The sequence below is a fragment of the Hippopotamus amphibius genome, chromosome 6 (assembly GCF_030028045.1).
Source record: "Hippopotamus amphibius kiboko isolate mHipAmp2 chromosome 6, mHipAmp2.hap2, whole genome shotgun sequence".
Lineage (NCBI taxonomy): Eukaryota > Metazoa > Chordata > Mammalia > Artiodactyla > Hippopotamidae > Hippopotamus > Hippopotamus amphibius.
The window spans coordinates 90,767,268-90,790,189 of NC_080191.1; the positions used below are offsets into that span (position 1 = coordinate 90,767,268).

The 22,922-nt window shown below is 38.4% G+C and overlaps 1 protein-coding gene across 5 annotated transcripts in view; it reads right to left on the reverse strand.

The window, feature by feature from the left end:
- Positions 1–247: 247 nt before the first annotated feature.
- The window catches only part of PHF3 (PHD finger protein 3), a 74,323-nt gene continuing 51,648 nt past the window's right edge, over positions 248–22,922 (reverse strand). For 4 of the 5 annotated variants that reach the window (XM_057738491.1, XM_057738492.1, XM_057738490.1 and 1 more), the window contains 12 exons: positions 20,019–20,328; positions 17,619–17,802; positions 14,742–14,892; positions 14,503–14,659; positions 13,300–13,416; positions 11,521–11,652; positions 10,815–10,950; positions 8,864–9,059; positions 8,195–8,342; positions 5,928–6,017; positions 3,296–3,491; positions 248–3,075 (listed from right to left, as the gene is read on the reverse strand). In XM_057738491.1, the coding sequence (XP_057594474.1) occupies positions 971–3,075; positions 3,296–3,491; positions 5,928–6,017; positions 8,195–8,342; positions 8,864–9,059; positions 10,815–10,950; positions 11,521–11,652; positions 13,300–13,416; positions 14,503–14,659; positions 14,742–14,892; positions 17,619–17,802; positions 20,019–20,328 (3,922 nt within the window). In that variant the 3' untranslated portion in view covers positions 248–970. Of the gene's footprint in view, positions 3,076–3,295; positions 3,492–5,927; positions 6,018–8,194; positions 8,343–8,863; positions 9,060–10,814; positions 10,951–11,520; positions 11,653–13,299; positions 13,417–14,502; positions 14,660–14,741; positions 14,893–17,618; positions 17,803–20,018; positions 20,329–20,609; positions 20,717–22,922 lie in introns of those variants that run through there. The other variant, XM_057738494.1, reaches the window with a different exon arrangement.

The following is a 22,922-nucleotide window of genomic DNA, read 5'->3' on the forward strand; positions in this document are numbered from 1 at the left end:
CATGCCTATGAAGTGGGTTTATATAGCTGCACAGCTTTTCAGTTGGTATCTCTGAATTCTAGCCTCTTCAGAACTACACGATTTATCTCCACAGCCTATAATCTAAGACTAAGAAATTGTTTTTCCCGTCATCTTACTCAGCCTATGTGCTCTTGGCTGAGTAAGAGAATAACACTGTCTAAAGGTATTTAAAGCCTCAAAGAAGAAATTCTTTTACTACTGAATTTCAAATCACACACACAAAATAGGTGAGAAATTCTTTTATCATATTTAGAATCAAAATATCCCTTAAAATATTTACATTTTACAGTAAAAAGGATAGCAAAACACAAGATCATGTACAAGCTTAAGTATTCAAGTTTCTGAAGAGCCAAAAAGGAAAAGGAAAATAATGGACTACCACAAAGCTGTAGTACGGTAATAAACGCCTTCAATGAGTGCAGATTATAGCAATAAATGTACTCCTTGGGTTTCTGATTCTTGGTCAAAAACTGCTCAACTAAATGATTAATATAATCCAATTATGAAGTTGCTTGGCTTTTTGTTGCTCCTCTACCGTTTCTTTAAAAACAGTGCAATTTAAAACAGACTTACAGAGTACACATTACTCTCAAATTAGTCATTATATAAAGGACATTCACTAGAGGCAGTAAATATATTCCATAGTTAACCATATTTACCAATTGAGAAATAAAACTAAAATTTCTAAGCCTTTATTGCATATTAATAAAACAAATCTTTGAATATACAGCAATGTAAAACTTTTAAAAATATTAAATTCCTACGACTAGGGTAGTTGGTGTGAAGGGGTGATGCGCACTGGCACTCTGCACCCACACACAGAGCTCACTGCTCTGCAAACCATCGACATGAGACACTGAGAAGACAGCACAGTCCTAGCAGGCAGCCGTGAAGCTGAAAAGACGCAACACGGACGGGAACTTCAGCGCCCCTGGCGCCAGCCGCGGCCTCACCGCTTGCTCTTGGCACGCTCGGTGTGGTCCCTGTCCTTGTGGTGCCTGTCTCTGTCCTTCTCCCCTTCCCTGTGCTTGCTCTTCTCCCGCTCCCTGTCCTTCTCCTGCTCTTCACTCTTAGGCCTGTCGGCCTTCCTGTCTGCGCTCCTGCTCTCCCTGCTGGCTCTCCCATCGGCGCCCCGCTCCCCGTGGGGTGGCCGCGCCCTCTCCTTGCCCTTGTGCCCGTCCTCCCTGCCCTTTCTGTCTCTGTCCTTGTCCGGGGGTCTGTCCCTGCGCCTATGCCTCTCGGCCTCCTGCTCCCACTCCTTCTCGTGGTGCTCTCTCTTCAGGTGGTGCGAGTCGCTATAGAACCTCTGACGGTCCCCTTTGCCCCTGGTGAATGGTCTGTCCAGTTGCTGCTGGTCTTGCCTACCCCAAGGGTCACTATGGCGCCTTTCTGGCCTCCGAATATCTTTAACCTGGTAAAAATTTTGTGGGCCTAGATACCTGGACGCCTGTGAAAGGGGACCCATCATACGCTGTGGCTGGCCTGTCAGATGGACGACAGGTGGCCAGGGAACCATGGGATTCTGAGCAAAGCCAAAGCCTGGAGGGGGGAGTAACGGGGGTGGCAAGTGTGGTGGAAATCCAAACATGCTTTGTGGGGGGAAATTCGGAGGTCCTGGAAATGGAAACCCAGGCGGGCTAGACTTGAGATGCTGAAGATTAGGCTGCTGTGGCCTCATGGGTGAAAAGTTCGTACTTGTTCTGGGGCTGGAGCTCCTGGAGGTGAAGCTCATGCTTTTAGAAGGAAACTCAGATGGACATGTGTTTCCAGCCTCAAAATGAGCCGCCACCGCTCTCCGAAATGGGTGCACAGTCTCAATGTTCTGCATTAAAACCTCCTCCTGCAGGGGCTTCGCCTGCTCCGCTTGAGAAGCGTGCGTGTTCTCTGCCGACGGGGAGGTCTGCACCAGCCCTGCCTCGTCACTCTGCTGCGCGCACGAGCCCTGCTCTGCAGAAGGCAGCTTGTCCTCCACGCCGCTCGCCTCGGCTGCGTGCTCCTTGGGCAGCGGGCCAGGTGGAAGCTGCTTCTCTCCGCTCCGGCAGCTGTCTGCATCCTTGCTCTCCGCGGCACACGCCTGCTGACTCCGTCCTGCCGCCTGCCGAGGGTCCCTCTTCAGGTTGATAAACTGGGGGGCCCGGGGTGTATTAGCGACAAGGTTTTCACTCACACTACCATCTACGTTTCCCTTCCCTGCATTAGACCTGCAGGGAGAACTAGTATTTGAAGTCCGATTATCTTGCAAATTATTCTCTTGATCTTGTAGCAGCTGTCTTTTCAACACTCTCTCCTTACTCTCCACAGTCTCCTCCTGTTTTGACTGAATCGATAAATTTGTTAGGAATGCTTCTGTAGAAACATCTGGTGGTTTACCTCTGAGACTAAGACTTGTCAAAGGTCCAGCAGAAACGGAAGAGGCCCCCACCCCAGGAGCCTCTTCTGCTCCGGAGCTCCCCATCGATTCCGAAGGCTTGTCCCCTTTATCCTTCGCCTCCTTGGCTTCACCATCAGTTGCTTCCACTGTCTGTGTCTTCTCTGCTTTAGGGTTGGCTTGCTCACTTATAAATGGAATCTCTTTAAGAGCGTTGTGTTCTGTCCCTGACTGCGGCTGTTCGTATGCCTGACCAGTAGTGCCCAAAAGGCTCTGAAGGATATCGTCCACAGGCAGAGGCTTATTTGCCAGTTCCAGAGTAGATGGCTGATTTTCCCAGCCAATTAAGACCCCGGGAAGGAATCTTAGAGGTTTTGGTGGCTCCTGTTTGGTGACTTCCACTAAAGGTTCAATGACTGCTGCAAGGTCTTCCTGAAGAGTTTGCTGAGGTTTATTTCTCTGCTTGTGTAATACAGTTGTAAAAGAATTAAAAAAGTCATTTTCTTCCTCTGCTGCCCCCTCTGTGGAAACTTCTGCCTTGCTCTTCTTATCGGGCGGCAGTGCTGCCGGCGCACCTTCAGGCGCCTCAACTGTGTGCCCGGCACTGACACTGGCGCTGTGCTGCCGCTTCAGCTTCTGACGAATAATTAAGCCCAACAACAGATTAGGTCTGTGCAGTTCAAGGCCTGTGCAAAACCAAAATATCAGTTAATAGTCGTTTTCAATCATTGCGATAGAGAGTAAAATTGTGCTTCTAGCTTATTTCAGCCTCCTAACCGGGTGCCTGTCCCTGTCGGGGCAGATCTAGAGGGCTGGGTCCCAAAAAGGAAAGCAGGGTCAGCCTTCCGATCCGGCCCCGACTCTCACTTCATCTCATGCATGTTCTACTATTAAACGTATACCTACCAGGTCCATCAAAGGGTACAAGAGGGTGTGGGATTTTATCCATGGCGCCCAGAGGGATTAGGTACATGTCTTTAACCTGCTTCATGTTGTTGGCGGCCACTCCGTAGCGCTTCCTGCTACTGAAGTATGCAAACAGCAAAGTATAAGAAATCTGATCTTCTTCAGTCACAGGTGTGAATCGAACCACACAAATTTCCTATTCAAGAAAATAACAAATGGTTGTTTAAAACAATAACCTAAACGATAGCTTGGTTTTAAATACCATTCTCAATTAGTAATAATCTACTGAATTTTATGACAGTTACCAAATAACGTGGCTTACCATCTTAAATACAGATATGAACACTAAAAGGAAACAACTCTTCGGAAAAGATCTTTGCTGAGCCACACTGGTGGATTTGTTTTATCCGAAAGTTTCCCACAGAAACTGAGTCCCAAGGTAATTATTTTGTTCAAGGCGACACACTAGTCAGTGGCAGAGAAGATATTTAAAGCCATGTCTCTTTATATCTACACTATGTCCTTGTTTCCAATGCTGTAGCTTCTACAGAGGGCTGCCTACATTCTCAGCACACTGCAAATTAACAGCAGCCACCACCACCACCCTACCATGTACACATACACAGAAACGTACAAATCCACTGACAATCCAAGTTAGAGGGATTGAATCTAGGAATAAAGGGGGCTGGGTGAAAAGACCTCAAATATACACAGGCCATAAATTCTGTAAAATCATTTGGCTTACTCAGGAACTTATTTACTTGCCTCTGGGTTCTTGGCTTTGTTTCAGATAGAAAAGACAGTACCAATCTGATGTTAATTTGGTAGTGTGAAAAACGGATGCTTTTTCATGAAAGTATACAATCAAAATGGGGAGAGCCAAATCTACTGCAAAGCCTAAACTGATGCAGGATCCTACAGAAGACACATGAGTGAGCTGAACTGCGGTTCTACCTCCTGTAGAAGGTCTGTCATCCAGAATGTCCTCCTCTGGAGGCGACAACTATCACAGGGGCTCAGCTCAAGCTGGAGGCCCACTGGGCAGCACTGGGCAGTAACGCAGGGGCGGATCAGAGCCATACCCAAACATAAAAGAGGAATGCTTCCCAACATGTCCCTATGACTTCTGCTATCATGACAAAGTGAAAGCAAATAAATGTAACTTTTTACAGTGCTTCAAAGTTTCTTTTGTATTCTATTGCTATATCAGTTTAAATCTAAAAATCTATATTATTGGAAAAATATTATTTCCAGCTGAAGATCATCCATTTTGCATTATTACTAATCTTACTAAAGACCTCTGATTATAAAAGATAAAATAATTAGTGTTCATTTATTCAAGATGTATTCTTTGAGCATCTCTAATATGCTGGGTACTGTCCTCCTTGGAGGGAAAGATGGCTTCTCCTAATGATTAGATATTCCTGTGCAGTTGTGTTCTGTGAGTTACAGAAATGACAGGAGATAAGGAGAGAAAAGAAAAAGAGAAACATCGCTACAGTGGCTAGTAATTACCTGCCAGTGTCTATCCTCCTCACTTCCTCCTCCTACAGAGACAACCCTGAACTTGCAGTTGGGCACATGGCCCTCCAACAGAGATCCCACTTCCCAGCCCCTTAGTAGCCATATGAGGCTTGTGACTGAGCGCCTGCCAACGCAAGTTAGAGGAAGTGAAAAGATAACTGCAAGTTCTAGGTCCTGCTTTTAAAACAACTGGACAGGGCTTCCTAGGTGGCACAGTGGTTAAGAATCCACCTGCCAACGCAGGGCACACGGGTTCAATCCCTGCTCCAGGAAGATCCCACATGCCACAGAGCAACTAAGCCCGTGTGCCACAACTATTGAGTCTGAGCTTTAGAGCCCGTGAGCCACAACTATTGAGCCCATGTGCTGCAACTACTGAAGCCCACGTGCCTAGAGCCCATGCTTCGCAACAAGAGAAGCCATGGCAATGAGGAGCCCGCGCACCACAACGCAGAGTAGCCCCTACTCACCGCAACTAAAGAAAGCCAGCACACAGCAAAAAAGACCCAACACAGCCAATTAAATTAATTAATTAATCAATTTTTAAAAATTAAAAAAAAAAAAAAAACGACTGGACAGACATTCTTTTTTTCCCCACTTGGTGCTGGTAAGTCAGCTTTGACCCTGCTTGACTAATCAGGGGAACAGTCTTGAAAACAGCAAAATAACAAGACAGAGGAGTCTAATCCCTGAATGACCTAACAACCTAGAGATCCTGAACTACTGACCTACCTAACCTAACAGGAAAATAAATAACTATATTCTTTGAGCCACTATATTTTAGGGTCCCTTTGTCCCAACAGCGTAGCCTGTGCCCCAACTAAATGTCTATAATCAAAGCAAGGCAAAATTTCAGGATGAATCTCAATACTTACTCTAAAACATTTCTTTCAAAACAACGGCAGAAGTCATAGAAAGAGCATACCAAAAGAAAAAAAGAGCAACCCGCAAAAGGACTGCTGGGCTTTGAGCCTTTGCAAATGGCTGCATTTCAGCTCTGTCAGGCATATTACATAGATTTAGAACAGGGGACCTTGCATAAGGACTCTCAGTGGTTTACTTTTCAAATATTTTCTCATATTGGTAGAGTGAAAACAGTTCTCCTCACCTTGGTTCCTGAGGCTTTAATTTTTTCCACATAATCCCAAACTGTCTGAGGTGATATCCTGCCACCTACTTGAATGCTATCTGGTAGATCCTGTGGTAAAGAATGAAGGTGATCAGTGTACACGGATTATCTTTATTATAATATCTATACTTCACACAAATTTAGCTCTGAGGCTAATTTAACATAGTGATTAAAAAACAAGTAAATAAGACTATAAAATGCACCAGAGAATAAAAGAAAGCACAGGGATAGCAATTAGGCTTTACCTCAAATGTCAACTCCAAATGACTGAGCCGATGCCCAAAACACAGTTAAGAAAGAACCTGAGGTTAAGAAAAGCCGCGCAAGCCACCGACTCTGACGATCCAGGAAGAGCACACCAGACCTCAGGGTCTTAGGGCATGTGCTTCTCCCCCGTTTCCCTCCTCTTTCTGGTAGCAGTGAGCTGAATGTGCCTTAATCACTAACAGCTCCATTTCAGAAGTCGTCAAGTTTAATTATACAGTATACTTTTGCACAGAGGAGAATAACACTGTAATAATGCAATGTTCATTTTTTTTTAAAAGGTGCAATCTGAGAACAGGTGACTGCACATAAAATCAATTAAGAGCTGTGCAATTAAGAATATTTGAAACTTTAATCAGTATATTTCTGTTTTTTATGAAGACAGAAAAATCATAAAAAGCATAATTAATTGATATAAATTCAATTAAATTTAAATGAATAATTGCTTTAAATATTTTATTTAGGATTTTAGTCCAAATCAAACTAAAAATAAGGAGAAAGCAGAGGTGGAGTTCTGGAGAGCAACATAGAAACTGGCTCAGCAAATAGAAAAATAGTTCTGTTTAAAATCAAAAAGAGTCCCACAGTTTAGAACTTAATTAGCCATCTAAAAGAAGAGTTATCTTCACCATGGACTGATCAAGGACTAAATTTCTAAACAGATTTGTTCAAAAAGAAAAACATCATGGGTCTATTGAATTTTTTTCTTACAAAATCAATGTTTCTAAAACATTACTTACCAAGCAAACTATACATAAAAGTAATAAGTTGTTTATTAATCAAAAACACAACTAGACAAATAAGCTGATGGAGATTAGATAAGCAACATTACACTGAGTTAAACTAATTTCATTCTAATACAAAGAAAAGTTCATATTGGTCTTAGAAAGAACAGGCACATATTAAGATTTATATTTTATAAAATATTGAAAACCCTTTTTTAAAAAACTTTTGCCTTTATGGTCAGCAGACTGAGAATGAATGGAAAAACAATGTTAGATATGAACATAACAGCAGAATATAATCAACAAAAATATAGTACACATATACTTATTTTCCTTCTGCATAAACACAGAAAAATACAAACTTTAGTCAAAAGATTTCAAAAAATGCCACGCTTTCTCATTTATCATAATACTAGAATACTTCAGCTGCTTGTTTCCCATAAATACTGCATAACAGTCCCTTCCTATTCCCTCAGGCACAAAACCAACCCAGGGCACCACTGCAGCAACCACGGTCACTGGTCTCAGGACTGTCAACTAACTGGAGAGTTTCCACTAGACAGCTGACCCTTGAACAACATGAGGGTTAGGGGTGCCCACCCTCCGCACAGTTGATAACGCAAGTATAACTTATGGTGGGCCCTCTGCATACACAGTTTCACATCTGAGGCTTCAGCCAACCACCGGTCACGTGGCGCTGTGGCATTCACTACTGAAAACATCCGTGTATAACTGGACCCAAGCAGTTCAAAGCCATGTTGCTCAAGGGTCAACTGTGGTCTACATCTCATTCACAGAAGTGGGCAGGCAAGAACCGCAGTCATGAAGTCAGGGAAATATAAACAGTAGGGGAACTAGAAGACTTGTTAACAATGAAAAATCTTTCTCACAGGCTAGCACTGAAGGCCATAAACATGTCAATCTTTTACGTAAGTCTGAATTTAAAAAAACCCTTAAGATATCCAGGCATCTAGACTCTCATTAATTTTTAATTCTGACACAGTGAATACATCTTGGGAAGAGGACTGGACAAAAGTATGTAAAACTTTCACAGCACAATTTTCTACAGTTCTAACACTCCATTCATGGACTTGTAATTCCATTAACTGAATGGTTTAAGGATCATTGTCAATAAATATTTTTATCATGAATGAAAATGAAATATTTTTATTATTTTATTATGTTGCTTCCTTGCCTTTTGCCTTCATAAACACTTATGTCGAGCCAGACATAGAAGAGCAGAAAAGCGCACAGTACCTCTGTCAAGTACTCCGGGGAACCAGACACTGGGTAGGCTTTGGTAACAAATTTTGCTACAGATGGCATGTTGATAAAACCCTTCCAGATGAAGTTCAACCGAGCCAGGAAGGTAGACTCAACTTCAACAGTTCCAGGCATCTCTGGACTAAAAAATGACATTAAGAAGTTTTCAGCCTAAAGATCTGCTCATGAATAAATGCATTTTCTATTTACTCATCAATTATTTCTATTTTAGCATATCAAGAAGGCCAAAATATGTAAAGGCTATGATTAAAGAGTTTATATTTTCACTTTATAAAATATATTCATATTTACACAGTCATGTTTTACAAAGTCATTCTTCAAGGCTGGATGGCTTAGGTGGACTAATAACAAACAAGGTCCAGAGTAATGCAAGCAATTTTTCTTTAATGACTTATCTCCTGCCTCTTGGGACTAATGTAATTAAAGAGAGTTTTAAAGTCAAGTCCCCACACACTCAAATCTCTAAATTAACTTTTAGACTCTTTTTAAAAATCCCAATTAGAGTATAGGAAGGAACAGTTACTGTCTAAAAGAAAGGTTTTTTTCCCTAAGAAACATGTCACTTTTCTGTTTTTGAAGACTTCTAAGTATAATATGGCAAAAAGCTATAAAGATTAGAAATTGTAACTAACAGAAAATTACCGTGGAGCAGGAGAGAATGCTGACTTCGGAGACTCCTGTTTCTCTTCTTCAAAGAATTCAGAGGCCAAAATACTTGAGGTTGAAGACAAAGCATCTGCTATACTTTCTGCTTCATTATCTGAATGTTTACGAGACACTCCAACAACGACTTTCACTTTTTTTGGAGAAAGATCATCTACAGGTGGTGCCATTCGACCTAAAGCCAGAAAACACCAAATTATACCATTTTTTGTGAACTGAAACTTGTACAACTTCATCCATTTTCACTTCTAAAGTTATTCAATTTCCCTGACTGCACTGCTGCATAACCAGACATTTCCTGGGGTAATTTTTAACTATCATCCTTTCTCACAATGAGCTATAGAACAACTCTCTTACTGATGTGAAAATTAGAAAGAGAGAATGTTAAACAACTCAGACAAGCTTCTGAAAAGAGAACTAACTAGAACCTAAAATAGGTTTCCTGATTCCCTAGCAGACATTTTTTTTAAACTAAACCACACCAAAGTCCAACAGTCTTGAGAGGTAACATGAAGAACCAAGGAAAACAAATCCGTATCCTACTTTGTGTTACATACAGCAGCAGGTCATAACATATACACACTACAATGCTACTTAGTTACTAAGCATGAAAAGTACTAGCAAAGTTCAGAAAATGACATTGTTTTACCTATAGAATCAAGAAGGAAAAATCATTCAAACTTCCTGAAAATAGGTCAAGTCCAACAGTATTTAACAAATGCTTTGTGTGTTACCATTAAATTTACTGAAATATTACAATATTACATTAACTATAAATATTACAATTTTAATCATTAAAATTAGTAGAAATTAATAGATTAGAACAGAAAAATTATTAAGATTCTTCCCAGACAAAACAACCTAATGAGTATACTAAAAATACTAGTACACCACGGATAGCTTTCTTCAGGGATAACAATGTCTGAAAACACCCTACCCTTTAAGTCTTTTTACACTGTACACACTGTAAAAATGTTAATACAATTTTGAGAAGATACGTTACTTTTATTATAAGAAATGTACCTAGTCTCTAACACAATGATGGAGGGCAGCAAAGTGACTAATTTGAAGAATTTTTCATCTTACTGAACAAAGTATGTACCCATCCTTTAGCATACCATAGTAAAAGATAAAAATTGAGAGCTACCTCTCTAGAGCTTTAAGAAACTCTTGATCCTCCATCTTTACCAATAAACTGAATATAAATTTAAACTCCTTCTCAACACAGTCCCATTTCTTATGCCCTGAATCCCAACAGTCTCCACACCTGTCACTATTACCTAACCTGAGCATCTCAAAGCCTCCTTAAGTAAACCACCTTCCTCTTCTCCTGCACTAGTGTACAAACGCCTCCCACCTAGGCTCGCGCTTTCCTCTCTTGGCTTCTTTCACCATAATCTCTACTCAAAGCCAGAGAAATCGACATAAAATTCCAATCTGATCATGTCACTCCCCTGCTAAAAACCTTTCAATCACTAACCACTGCTCTTAGATAAACAACTAAAATCTTCAATATGGTCTTCCAAAGCAGGTTTTTAGCATTTTTTACCATAATCTGTGAAATAATATTTTATATCATGACCCATTACTTACATACACACACACTCCACATACTCCTGTGTGTTTGTGCATGTGTGTGTATACGTGTATGTAAGCATGTATGGTTTTTCTGTTATACACAAATAACTGGAACTAAAGTCTCTCAAAATCATTCTTATCTTTATCAGTGCAATTCACCATGCTATTTCCTATCTGTTCTTGTCTATTTTTGAAATGCTAACAAAACAATTACTAAACTGATTTCACTACTACTGCTACTAAGTCACAATCTGACTCACCACCAATACTGGGAAAACAAAGCCCTATTTAAATTACAAGTATCCCCCTTGCAAAATGAAGGCGATATTTAGGAAGAATTATTTCCAATTACCTATGCAGATTTTGCAGTTAAGATCAAAAAGATGCTGTCTGTGCTGACTGGTGGTATCTTTAGACATGGAGTCAATCTCTTCTTTTTGTCTGTCAGACCCTTCTGTCTTCTCCACTGACTTATTAGTTGTAGGTTCCTAACAAAAGTGAGAGTAAAAATTAGGTTAACAGAAAAAAATGTGGCCTCAATTATTTAAATCAACTTATATTCCATACTGACAGTTTTCCAAAATGAAACTGTTCCATTCATAGGTTGTTTTTCACTATTTCTTTAAAAAATAAATGCTAGATATTAATTATGACATAAAATAGAGCAAAAACTCAAACATTCCTCATTCTTCAAGGTCTCTAATGAGATTTCACATTATTTCCTCTCTGCTATTTGAAAATAAGAAAAGCTGCACCAGCTCTCAAACTACAGTCTGCCTAAAAAGCGCCTACAGATTTTGAGGCCTCCTAAGAAATTTGCTAAGCCACAGAGACCCTAGGAATCTACATTTTATCAAGCGTTTAACTGGGGCCTGTGATGCAGGTGGTCTGCACACTACATGCAGAGAAACAATAAACACTCTCATGAGAAACCAGTAAACCAGTAAAATAGACAACTTGAATAAACACACAGTTTAAAAATTCTTTTTTCTGCTTCATTTCTACTTTTCCCCTTTTCTGACTCTTCGTGTTTGGGCACTTTCGTTACCACGGTTTACCTGAATCTCCATGGCTGCTTCCTGTTCCTTCATTGGCGCGTCGCTCTCAATTTCTATCTCGCCTTTATGAGTTATTTTTGTGATTGGCCGTCTTTCCACTTCTCTCTGCTCTTTCTCAATCATCTCTATGGTCTAACAGGAAATATTTTAAAGAAAATGTCACAATTAAAATCACAGATGATTTTTAACCTTTAGGTGGTCTCTCACATAACAAACATATATTGGGTACTTACAAATGTCAGAGTTTTAAGTGCTAGGGTTTTAAGAATTAAACCTCAGACCTCAGTCTGGAGAATTTTACATGTACAATAACTGGAGGCAACTGAAGTGCAATGCAGTCTGCAAAGTGATAAAACATGATATTTACATTTAAAATCTGCTTTTTGATCTAGTATTTTAGCAGCTGCCACAGAGAAATAAAAACCAAGCTCCTCTTAGATTCCTAATTTGATGTTCTAACATTCCCCACAACAGCAGAAATTTACTCAAACAACAAAAAGAGGCAGTCCCCCATCAGAAGTCTCCTGACTGCGCATGTTTTGTGGCAGTGAACGAGCTCAGCAACAAAGCATAATAAATAAGAAAGAGCAGAAGGAACTAGTAAAAGGCAGCTGAGAGTGGAATGCGTGAAGGAAGGTAAAGACAGGTCCAGTCATTTGTCTTGTCATTGTTAAGTGCATATCTTCCTTTAAAGAAAAAAATCAGATACATAGCCCAAAATCTCCCATGCAGATGACACCTGCAGCAAAAGTTTCAAAGCAGAAGAGAAGCACGTACATACTTGGGATATGGAAGGAAAAGAGACAGTGATACTACTGGCAAAATACAAGAGGAGAAATTACACAGGATGAAACTGAGGAAATATATGAATGAGTGTAATATAACAAATTAAGGCCTCTTGCACTTCAAACTAGAGTTGGTAGAAGGTCAACTGAAGGCTTAATCTACGGAGGCTTAACGCTTATGACCAGGTCAACCATGTGGAGGTCATATGAACCACAAGGGACCAGTATTCTCTAGAATAAAGGGCGAATACTCTAAGGCCACTGTAACAAAAACAGTGGGTAATATGGCAGTCCTGCTGTCATGATCACTCTCAGGCACACACACACCTCACCTTCAAGGCTATTTCAAGTTCACAAACCCCAGATGAAAACGCTCGGCACTGGTGACTTCCAGAATTTCTTAGTTTTAAAAATGCAATATGGTGCATGTACTACATGTTATATAACACACCAGTTAGGTCTGGGACAGCACGATTTAACTAAACACAAAGTATTTCTGTGAATATTAAATATTCATACATGACACTTCAGGGTCACATTTTATCAATAATTCGTTAAAGAAAAAAAAAACTTACTTCTCAAAGCTTTTGGCATTTAATACTGAATATTAAGGGACTACAAACCTGTAGAATTTTCATTCTGATTTAACCTGGCTCCAGAAATTACCAATAATCATAAAACCTTCAAACCATGCTTCTGAAACATGCAAATATAAGAAAAGATAAACCTATTTTCCCATCCTTCTGATTTACAAAATATAAGGTAATTATGTAAGTTGATAACTGGAGGAAACAAGAAAAAAGCAGAAGAGATCAGGAAAAAAAACAAAAAAAAAAATTTAAGAATAAGCTAATGGAGGATCAGGAACAAGAAGCACAGAACAGAAAGTCTGTTACTATGCACTCTGAGTTGAATTACCTCTGTGTATATACTTTTTCTCTATGGTTGAAAAATATGTTTTGATATAGACAAACATATGCACAGATAATCTTACATGTCTGTTTTCTCTTCGTCTCCAAGCAGCTAACTCTTTAGAAGCTAGTTCTTCTGGACTCATTCTTATAAGGTGATCAGGGGTTACTTCTCCTTTCAGCACTTTTTTAAATAATATCTGCAGGTATTTAAAAATGGGAAGGAGAGAAAAACATTTTTAAAAGAAGGAGGAGCTGCTGTATAGAAACTTGTAATAAACATGCGACTTTGAAACCTGATTTACAAATGTTTAATGATTCACATACTACCTACTGCAAAGAGAATAAATGACAGCCTTGTGTTCTAGAAACTTATCATCTAAGGTAGCAAAATACAGTACACACTTGGTATAAAAATCAACACATAATGGAGAAGCACGTATGTTGAAGTCATTACAACACCTATCTAAAGTTGTATTAAGTCTTTCCAGGGACACACTGTCACAACAGCCAACCCATGATCGCATGAAAGATACTGCATAAAAGAACTTTACTGAATGTGATGTCTTTCCTATTTTTAAGATTTTATGTTTAAATCCTAACAGGCTTGGAAGGGACACCAGAGCAAAGAACAAACTGCAAGAAAAAAACTAAAGGAAATAAGTATTTACTTGAAGAAAAGCTTTCAGATTACATAATTCAGAAAGTATCTGATCCCCTGGTCCATGACAGCAGACTATACAATGTAGATTTTTCTTAAGTAGCTGTTAGCATACTTCAAGAAAATGCCTTATGTCACACACTACAGCAAATACCATTACACAAACTGACAAACTGATATTACTCATGTGAAAACCTTGTAAAACTTAAGCAAAATATGTAAGGAGTTTGCATCTACACCCACAGCTGTCAGACTTCCTCTAAGTCCCAGTAAAAGATTAAGGATTCAATTACAGTTTCCTCCACTGCTAAAAGATCTTTACAACTAAAGTCATACTTAAATTAATAACAATATTTTAAGTTTTCCTTTTTATCAATATCTAAATTATTTTCTTAAGCAGTGTAGCTCTATTTTCAAATTTAAATCAGAAGTATTAAAAACACTGTCTAACATGAGTCACCACTGTGCAGAATTCGTAACTCAGCTCGGTAGCAAAAGACTTTATTAAAATTACGGGTCTCACTTCAAGAAATAAACTACAGATCTACTGTATTACAACTGTAAATCCCTATGTATTATGAAAGTTGGAAGCATAAATATGCAGACATGAACAAGACATACTTACATTGTTCTTAGGATCTTTCAGGTTGAACATCAAACTTCTATACTTGTTCTTATATTTAGCATCTGTGTCCCGAAAAAAAGAGAAAAGCTCTTTTTCAATTTTGGTAGCAACCTTTGCTGCCTTTTCCTCTGGTACCTTCAAATTTGAGTCTGTAAGTCTTAAAATTAGAACAATTCAATTATTTTCCAAATACATGAAGCATATATTATTCAATCTTCTACAACAGCAGTGTGTGTTACCTTTTCATAAGAATGTCTTTGAGGGAATGCCGGACGCTCTGCCGGATCTGGTCTGCAGAAGGCTTGGAGGCAGGAGCAGCGGGAACGTGTGCACCAGGGGGTCCCTTTTCAGTTTTCTTCTTCTTTAACTCTTGCTTCTCATGAGCACCGACTTTAAACAAATATTAAAACTCATTAAATTGCTTTTAAAAAGATATTTTCCTTTATAATGCACAACATAAGTTTATAACAAAGTTGACTGATTAAAAATCACTATTTTTAAATAAGATCAGAATTCATATTCCACCCTGAAATATTCCTGACACTGAAATTCTAATCTATGTATGATGACAGATGTTTGCTAAACTTACTGTAGTGGATCATTTTGCAATATATACATACATCAAATCATTATATTGTACAACTGAAACTCACGCTATATGTCGATTATACCTCAATAACCGAAAATAAGTTCTAAATGAATTTTAATTAGAAATTAAGTTACTAAAAAGTGGCCCAAATGCTATAAAATGTATATACCCCTTTCCCACTTTAGGTAATGGTTTTTAGAGCTACTTTATATATGTAGAGAGAGAGAGAGAGAAATCGATCTGAACTTCTTAGGTGTGCAGATAACGTAATAGCCTTACTAGTATCACAAAACTGATGAATCTCCTGGTTTTAAAACAACTGAGTTAATTTGAATGTTAAGCTTTTCAAATGATTTTTCATTTCATCATTACTAACTTACGCACATCTTTAGAATCTCAATGTCAAACATCCCACTACTACTCTGACCGTCTATCACACCAGTTTGTTTATTCTACGAATTCCTCATTCCAACAATTCTTAAATCAATCATTTTTTACCATTCCTGTCCTCACTTTCCCATACAACCAACTTTGGTCTGAGAGCCCAACATCTACCGTTCCCCTGCAGAATTATCTTTACTCTCTCTCCTTTGAACATCTGCACTGGCAAAAAGCACAACCTGGTGAAAGCTAATTTTCATCCTTTACCCAAACAGCCTACCAACAGCTGAAGGCAACTGGAGAAAGTAAGCACGGTGCTGACAGATCTCACTTTAAATTTACACATCTCAAGTAGATAGCTCAATCTGCTGCCCTTAATCCTATTACCGTCCTAGTAAATCTGCTCTCCCACTTTCCAAAATATATATTTTATGCTTTTTTTCCTCTTTCCTTTCCACCACCAATACCTCCTTCTCCAACTTCAACCTCATCTGATTTTCTCACTTCATATTTCAGAGGAAACAAAAGCAATGCCAGCTGCTTTCCCGTCACCAAGCCTGCTACCCTACCTCCTGCATCCCTGCTGCTCCCACACGCAGTCTTTCCCCACTGTTACAATGCCTCAGCTGCCCTTTCCTATGATCAGTCCCTCCAGAGAATCCCATCCCCTCTCATCTCTTCACGGATTCTGAACCTCAACTACAACAACTCCTTAAAGAGAAATCCTGACCTCACACCCCCCTCTAGCCACTACACTGCTTCTGTTCTGGAAAGCGCTCTCTAGTCACTGTCTCCAGTCCCTCACCCTTCTTCCTTCCATACGCCACTACAGGTGGCTTTCGTCCCCACTGCTCCACCAAAACAGCTGTCTAGACAGCGTCTGACACAACTGGCCATCACCTCCTTCTGGGAACTTCGCCTGGCTTCCAGGCCACGCTGTCTCTCAGCTCTCCCACCTCGAAGGCAGCTCCTCGCCTCCCTGCTGGGTCCTCTCCCTCCAGACTCTAAACACTGGCCACCCCAAGGCCTCTGCTTCTGCTCTGTGTCATCAAACTCTCTCTGTAGCTTTTTATATCTAAGCACATGATGTAAAATAACAACTATGCACTGACAAATCCCAAATTTATAGACCATTGCCCAAAGTCCAGACCCATCAGCCAAAGATTTACTCAAAACATCTCCACTTGGATCTCTAATAGGCATCTCAAAGTCAAAATACCCAAAACATATTTTTCAATTTTCCTCCCCAAATCTCTTTCTCATCTCTGCAGCTAGCACCAACTCTGGTCTAACCAACTGCTCACACTCTTCCTTCCTTCACCTACCTACATCTAATCCGTCAGCAAGCTCTGCCAAGCCTACTGTAAAGTGTATCTGAATCTGATCACTTCCCACTGCCCTCACTGTACCTCTGTTTCCAGCAAGAACAGGATGCAGCTATAGGTTCTCTTTCCTAGTATGCAGTTATAAACTCCTAACCCGTCTACGCTCCTTCTTGCCTATCCTCTTTCAGTCCAGTCTCCACAGAAAACCACAGTGAGCCATCATTCTCCTGTATAAATTCCTCCAAAGGTTCCCCATTATGTTCAGAACAAAAAATAAACTCTTGCCATGGCCTCAAAGCTCCTACGTAATTTTCTCTAAAGTCACCTTCCACCACCATTCTATGCCTCATGTACCACATTCTAATCACTCCATGTCAAAGCCTTCAGCCTGGCTGTGCCCTCGCTGGACTCCTCCCTCCAAAACAACTCTGCATCTCTTTAGATCCCACCGCATGCTACCACCTCCATTCTCTCTGAACAAATCCTCCACTCTCCTTGACCTTGACTCTCTATCCCATTACTCAGCTTTTTCTTCATAGTGCCTGAATTCTCCAAAACAGCAAACCATTCCATTTGTCACCTTATGTCACTTCCCACAGGTATTTTAAGTGCCATGAGGCCAGGGGCTTTACCTTACTACATTTATTAGTACTTCCCCAGAATTCAGAGCAATAACGTCTTATTTCAAGTACGGTCAATCATCTGTTTTTCTTGCCATTAAAATGCAAAAGTTTTTAAGTTTCCCTAAATACACTAATTGATAGTGTATGAATTAAAATATAAATACATTAGTATATAATGATTTCTATTATTCTTACTACCTGGTTTTGAAGCTTTTTCTCCTGTACAAATAACTGTTGTTGACTCTTTTGTTATTTTTTCACTTTTTTCTTCCGAGGATCTCCGAGGCAAAACTGGTTGTCCCATCTTTCGAAGAGGAGCTAGCTGCCATTTTTTTATTTCACTATCCCTACAGTCTGATGAGTTTTTGCCTTCACCAGATTCCTAGGAAAAATAGTATTTAATTCATTGGAATGAAAACTACTAAACCACCTTTATATACAAAGCAAGCGTCACAAGTATATGGATGAAAAAAATTAAATCTAATTAGTATGACAACCTATTGAGATACCAAACATACTCCATTCTTTAGCCCAATAACTTTTTTTTGAAGATATACAAAACTTTCAACAGCAAAAAGGACCTTCACCATTTCATCCAAAATCCATTTGCTAAGCACCTATTTTCTCTGGAACACATAACAGTCTGTAAAGGGGAACTAAAAAACATTATGGTCCCAACAATGGTATTAGAAAGAAAATTAGGTATAAAATAAGAGTTCTCTTCATCAGCTGTGGATATGAAAAAAAAGGGTGGGGAGAGAAATTGTGGAGAAATCAATTATCTATAATTTTTACTACTTTTGAGAACAAATGAAGTCACATTTACCTATAGAAGTATCAAATTCTCAGTGTACCTATTGGCAATTTTAACTCCCATCAGGTAGAACCATCAGGACACCTACTATTCTTGTCCTAATTATAACCCAAAAAGAACGACAAATGAAATCAGAATTCTGAGACCCTTGTGAGTAATTAATCACATCATACTAATGAGAAGAACACTGTGTACAGAAATATAATCATAGTTTTTACGAAGACAGAGTATAAACAAAAAACTGATTTTCTCTAGACTGGGAACCCTCTAATTTTTTATTTACTTGTTATTTTCTACCTCTCCAACTAGACTTACTTGAGAGCAGGAACATTTTTCAATCAGTGATATATATACACTCAAATCTGGTAGCATGCTTAGCACACAATAGGAACTCAATAAATGGTTCAACATAAAATCTAGGGATAAGAAGTGATATTGAAAAAACAGACTCTGTAAACTAGAATCAGACTAGTCTAAGTAAGATTCAACAGTTCAACATCAAAAAGAAAAGGAAGCAGTAATCACTTGGCTCATGTATGTATTTACAAATTCAGACTAACCTTGCTTCCTTTTCTGATACAGAGACTGGACAGAAGAGTTTCTCAACAGAGTTAATGTTTCATAATGTCTTTTTAGAGAAAATGGAGATAACTAAATGACAAAACAATGAGCTATATTTCTGAATGGCCAAGAAACTGTACACAAGAAATGATAATTAAAAGTTAACAGAACTTTTCCAAACTGTTTTCAATGGCACTCTCAGTTCTATATTATCGATTACTTTGGTGCTAATCAAATCAACAGTAAAAGTAATAGTAAACATCAGAAGGACATAATCTGATCCTCAGAAAGTCCTGGCAGACAGAAAATGCTGGATGCCACAAGAATCTGGCAAACTGGAACTTAATGCAGATTTGTCATGAGGAGTGTCCAAAAGAACTGAGTTTGTAAATAACGGAGAAGACTTTAGAGAAAACATGTTCTTCAATCTGAATGGCTGGTTCCTTCCAACCCTGTAACTCATATTTGTTGTGTTTTGGAATATTACCCTTGACCAGCCACATATACTTGCTGCCAGTGCTTCCTTCCTAGCACTACCTACAAGAATAACAAATCAATGATTAGAAAAATCAAAGGAAAAAAAATAGTAGACAATGAAAATAAAATTTAATTAGATAAAGTGCTGTGTCTTTTATACATTTCTCCTGTAATTGATTAAATACCTTGAAATTTCTATTTAGAAAATAGTTTAAGAAGGTAGTTGAAAATGTAAGATGAGGGAAAACTGACAACTTTTTAAGAGGCCACATTTTATGAGAAAAATTATGAGGTATGGGTTCCAAGGAAATACTGGGACAAAAATCAAAAGAACTAAGATTACTTCTCCTTACAGAAAGTACTCTTCCAACTTGATAGAATAACGCCAAGTGTGGTTTTAAGGATTTGTAGTTATTTATGGACTGAAAAGCTTTTTAGAAAAACTTCTCAGCAAGCACAATTTATACCTACCACCACAAAATCACATACACATTCTATCACAGAAAATCCAAGTACCAAACTAGAGACTAGAAATAGCACAAAAGATTATAAGAAGGAATGTCTGCATATTTTGAAGATGTCACTACCTGGTTTCACCAAGACTGACAAAACATTTTAGGTAAAAACCCATTTTTATGGAAAAATGAGAAAATGTACACAACAGTGAAATCGAAAGAGAAATTTCAAATCTCATAGTCAGCCCACACAAAGTTCTTTAAACAAGAGTGCATTAATGAGAAGCTCACCCGTTTTAAAATTTTGACCTTGTGCTTCACTGCATCATCTATATATCTGGTTTTGTCATTTGCTGCAGTGTGCTTTGATAACCCAAGCTTTTCATATTCCACTGCTTTATCTTCACTATGGACTTCAACTTTAGCCTGGTTTCCCAAAACATCTGGATCTACTATTTCAGTCTTTTTATCTTCTTCAGCACAACATTTCACACACACATATTCTTTGTCTTCCTCTCCCATTTGTTGTGCTTGAGAAAGACTTAACCCAACACAATCACCATGAAACCAGTCATCACATCTCCCACAGCCAACCATAAACCTGGAAAGAAAAAAAAAAAAAAAGAACACTTTGATTTGATACATTTTCTTAAAAACCAATGCTAAGTGAGCCTAAATCAAATTTTTCATATTTTTCTGGTATTTTGCATGTTTTCTGTCTTTACCCATTCTATCAGTTCAACATGGAGAAAGTTTCCCAAAAAAAGAATATTCTATGAAAATGGGAATTTTAAGAAGTCAAATATTTTCCCTCTGATATGACTGGGAAAATACATGGGGGGAGGGGGGGACACATAAGGATAAAAATAAAGGGCAACTGACCTTCGTCAGCAAACTGTATAGAACAACAACATAGAGAATAACAGTACTCCACCGAGAAGGGTGATAAGCTGTGACCATCTGATCAGACAACCCATCAAAGCTACAATTACATTTACCACGGATCTGAAACCATACATAAAACTGGAGTCACTTATCCAACAAATCATTTTAAATGACAAAAAAAAAGAAGATGCAACAAAAATGCAACTCAAAAACTAACATAATGGAGCCTCATTCACTGTTCCTTATCAGCCACCCTAACTAAATACACTTATTCATTGAGTTCAAAATATTCTGGTTCATGGTGTTGCACTGATTTAGCTGAAGAATGTTTTTCTGTACTTTTGAGCGTGGGCTTCCTTACTACTTGACCCTGTACTTTAGATAATAAACTTATTTTTCCCAAATAACCACCAATATTATATCGACATGAAGATATTACTATTCAGGGTGAATTTAACTTCCGAACAATCTCCTTATATTTTCCCTTGACTGCATTTTATCTAAGAAATGATTTCACTAACCAATGAAAAAGTCCAAGGACACATTTATGACTCTAAAAAGTTTGTTTTTCTAACCTACAAAGAAATCTGGAATTATTTTAGAATAAAAGAGCAAAAACAGATATAGAAACAGCAATTTGAGGGTGAAATTATCTTTTTCACATACTTTTCAACCCACTGGTAGGAAAATGACAAAGCTCACTTAAACATGTTTAACATTTTCCTTTTTTCTTCAGGTTAGCAATTCATAGTATGTTTGAAAGATTTAGGAAAATTTAAGTATACTCTTTAATGATCTAACAACTTTGTGGGGACTTTGATAAGAACAGCGGCACCACCAACAGTGACAAAACTCCTTTTAAAAACCTATTGTCCAATAGGAAGATGTTAAAAGTAATATACTGGATGATATGGCCAACTCTCTCTAAATATACCAGTGGTCCTGTTTTAATGTAGAAACTATAAAAATCAGAACACTGAGTTTCAAACTTTACAGGATGTCTTGAAAAAGTCATGCCAAATACCTTATTCCTCAATTGTAGACCACTCTACTCTTCTTCCTCGTGTGCCTTTCCACTGTGGACCAACCACTGCTGTGCACTAAGGAAACTTGACTTCTTCATGTCTACAATTCACCATTCTTTACTCTAACTGGTGATGCTTGTGCTAGCTTTTTCAGATAAGTCATCACTTCCTCAATGGTTCATTTAAAAAAAAAAAAATTCATTGAGAAAAACAAAAAGCCCTTCATGCCTTAAGTAAAAATAAATAAAAATACAGAATATGTTGAACTCATAGCCCTAGTGAGAAAACTTTCCAACAACATGGTATTTGTCTGCAACACAGAAACGGTTTCTCTAGGTATGGAGACTTTAGATGGGTCCAAGCATATTTCAGTGATACAGATCATACAGCCAACAGGAAAATACGAAGTTTAAAAATACAGATACTTAAAACTTCTTCTATTTCAGATTGCAAAACTGTAAGAACTCCTACTTCTTGAAAGCAACTAAGCTGAATTCCTTTGAAATACTGAAGGAAAGCTAATGTGATTTCCCATCACAGCTACATTAACAATTTCTTCACAGCCAGCCTGGGATGGTTTCAATAGGACACACACTATGACCATGGCTATGCTTCTGCCCCAAATCCAAGTCTAACAACAAACTATAAAGCATATATTAGGAAATTTCAAATTTCTATTCAACCTGGGAAGTCATTTTATGATGTGGAATTATTCATTGTATCACCATGCCCCAAGTTTATTTATGGAAATGTCTCCTCAAACTTGAGAAGCTCTGAAAAACAAATCTCAAAACTACAGTGCCATCCAGATGTATCTTAATAATAAAATAATAATAAAATTTTAGATTTTATATAAAAAGTAACACAGTTAAATAAAATTGAGAAATCAGAACAAAAAGTGACAGTGATAAAAATAATTACCACATGTCCTGGGGAAAGTGTAATTGATTCACTTGAAATTAACACTGGAAAATTTCAAAAAAGAAATATTAGCAGTACTATGAACTTTATTAACCACACATACATTTTTAAGTGGCCTATCACAAAAAGAGAAGATATACTGTCTTCATGGCTTAAAAAGGGAGAGGGAGGATGGATCAAACAGCTAACATCATTACTCTCTCATTTCCTGCTTTGTCCTTGAAATACTGATTACCAATAAGTGACATCACTCAAAGAAAAGACTATAACCCAGGTGTTAAATATTTCACTAAAAAAAAATTAACGTGTGGTGTTTAGCTCTGAATTGGACCAAACAAGCATGAAATCAGTTACATGGAAAAGT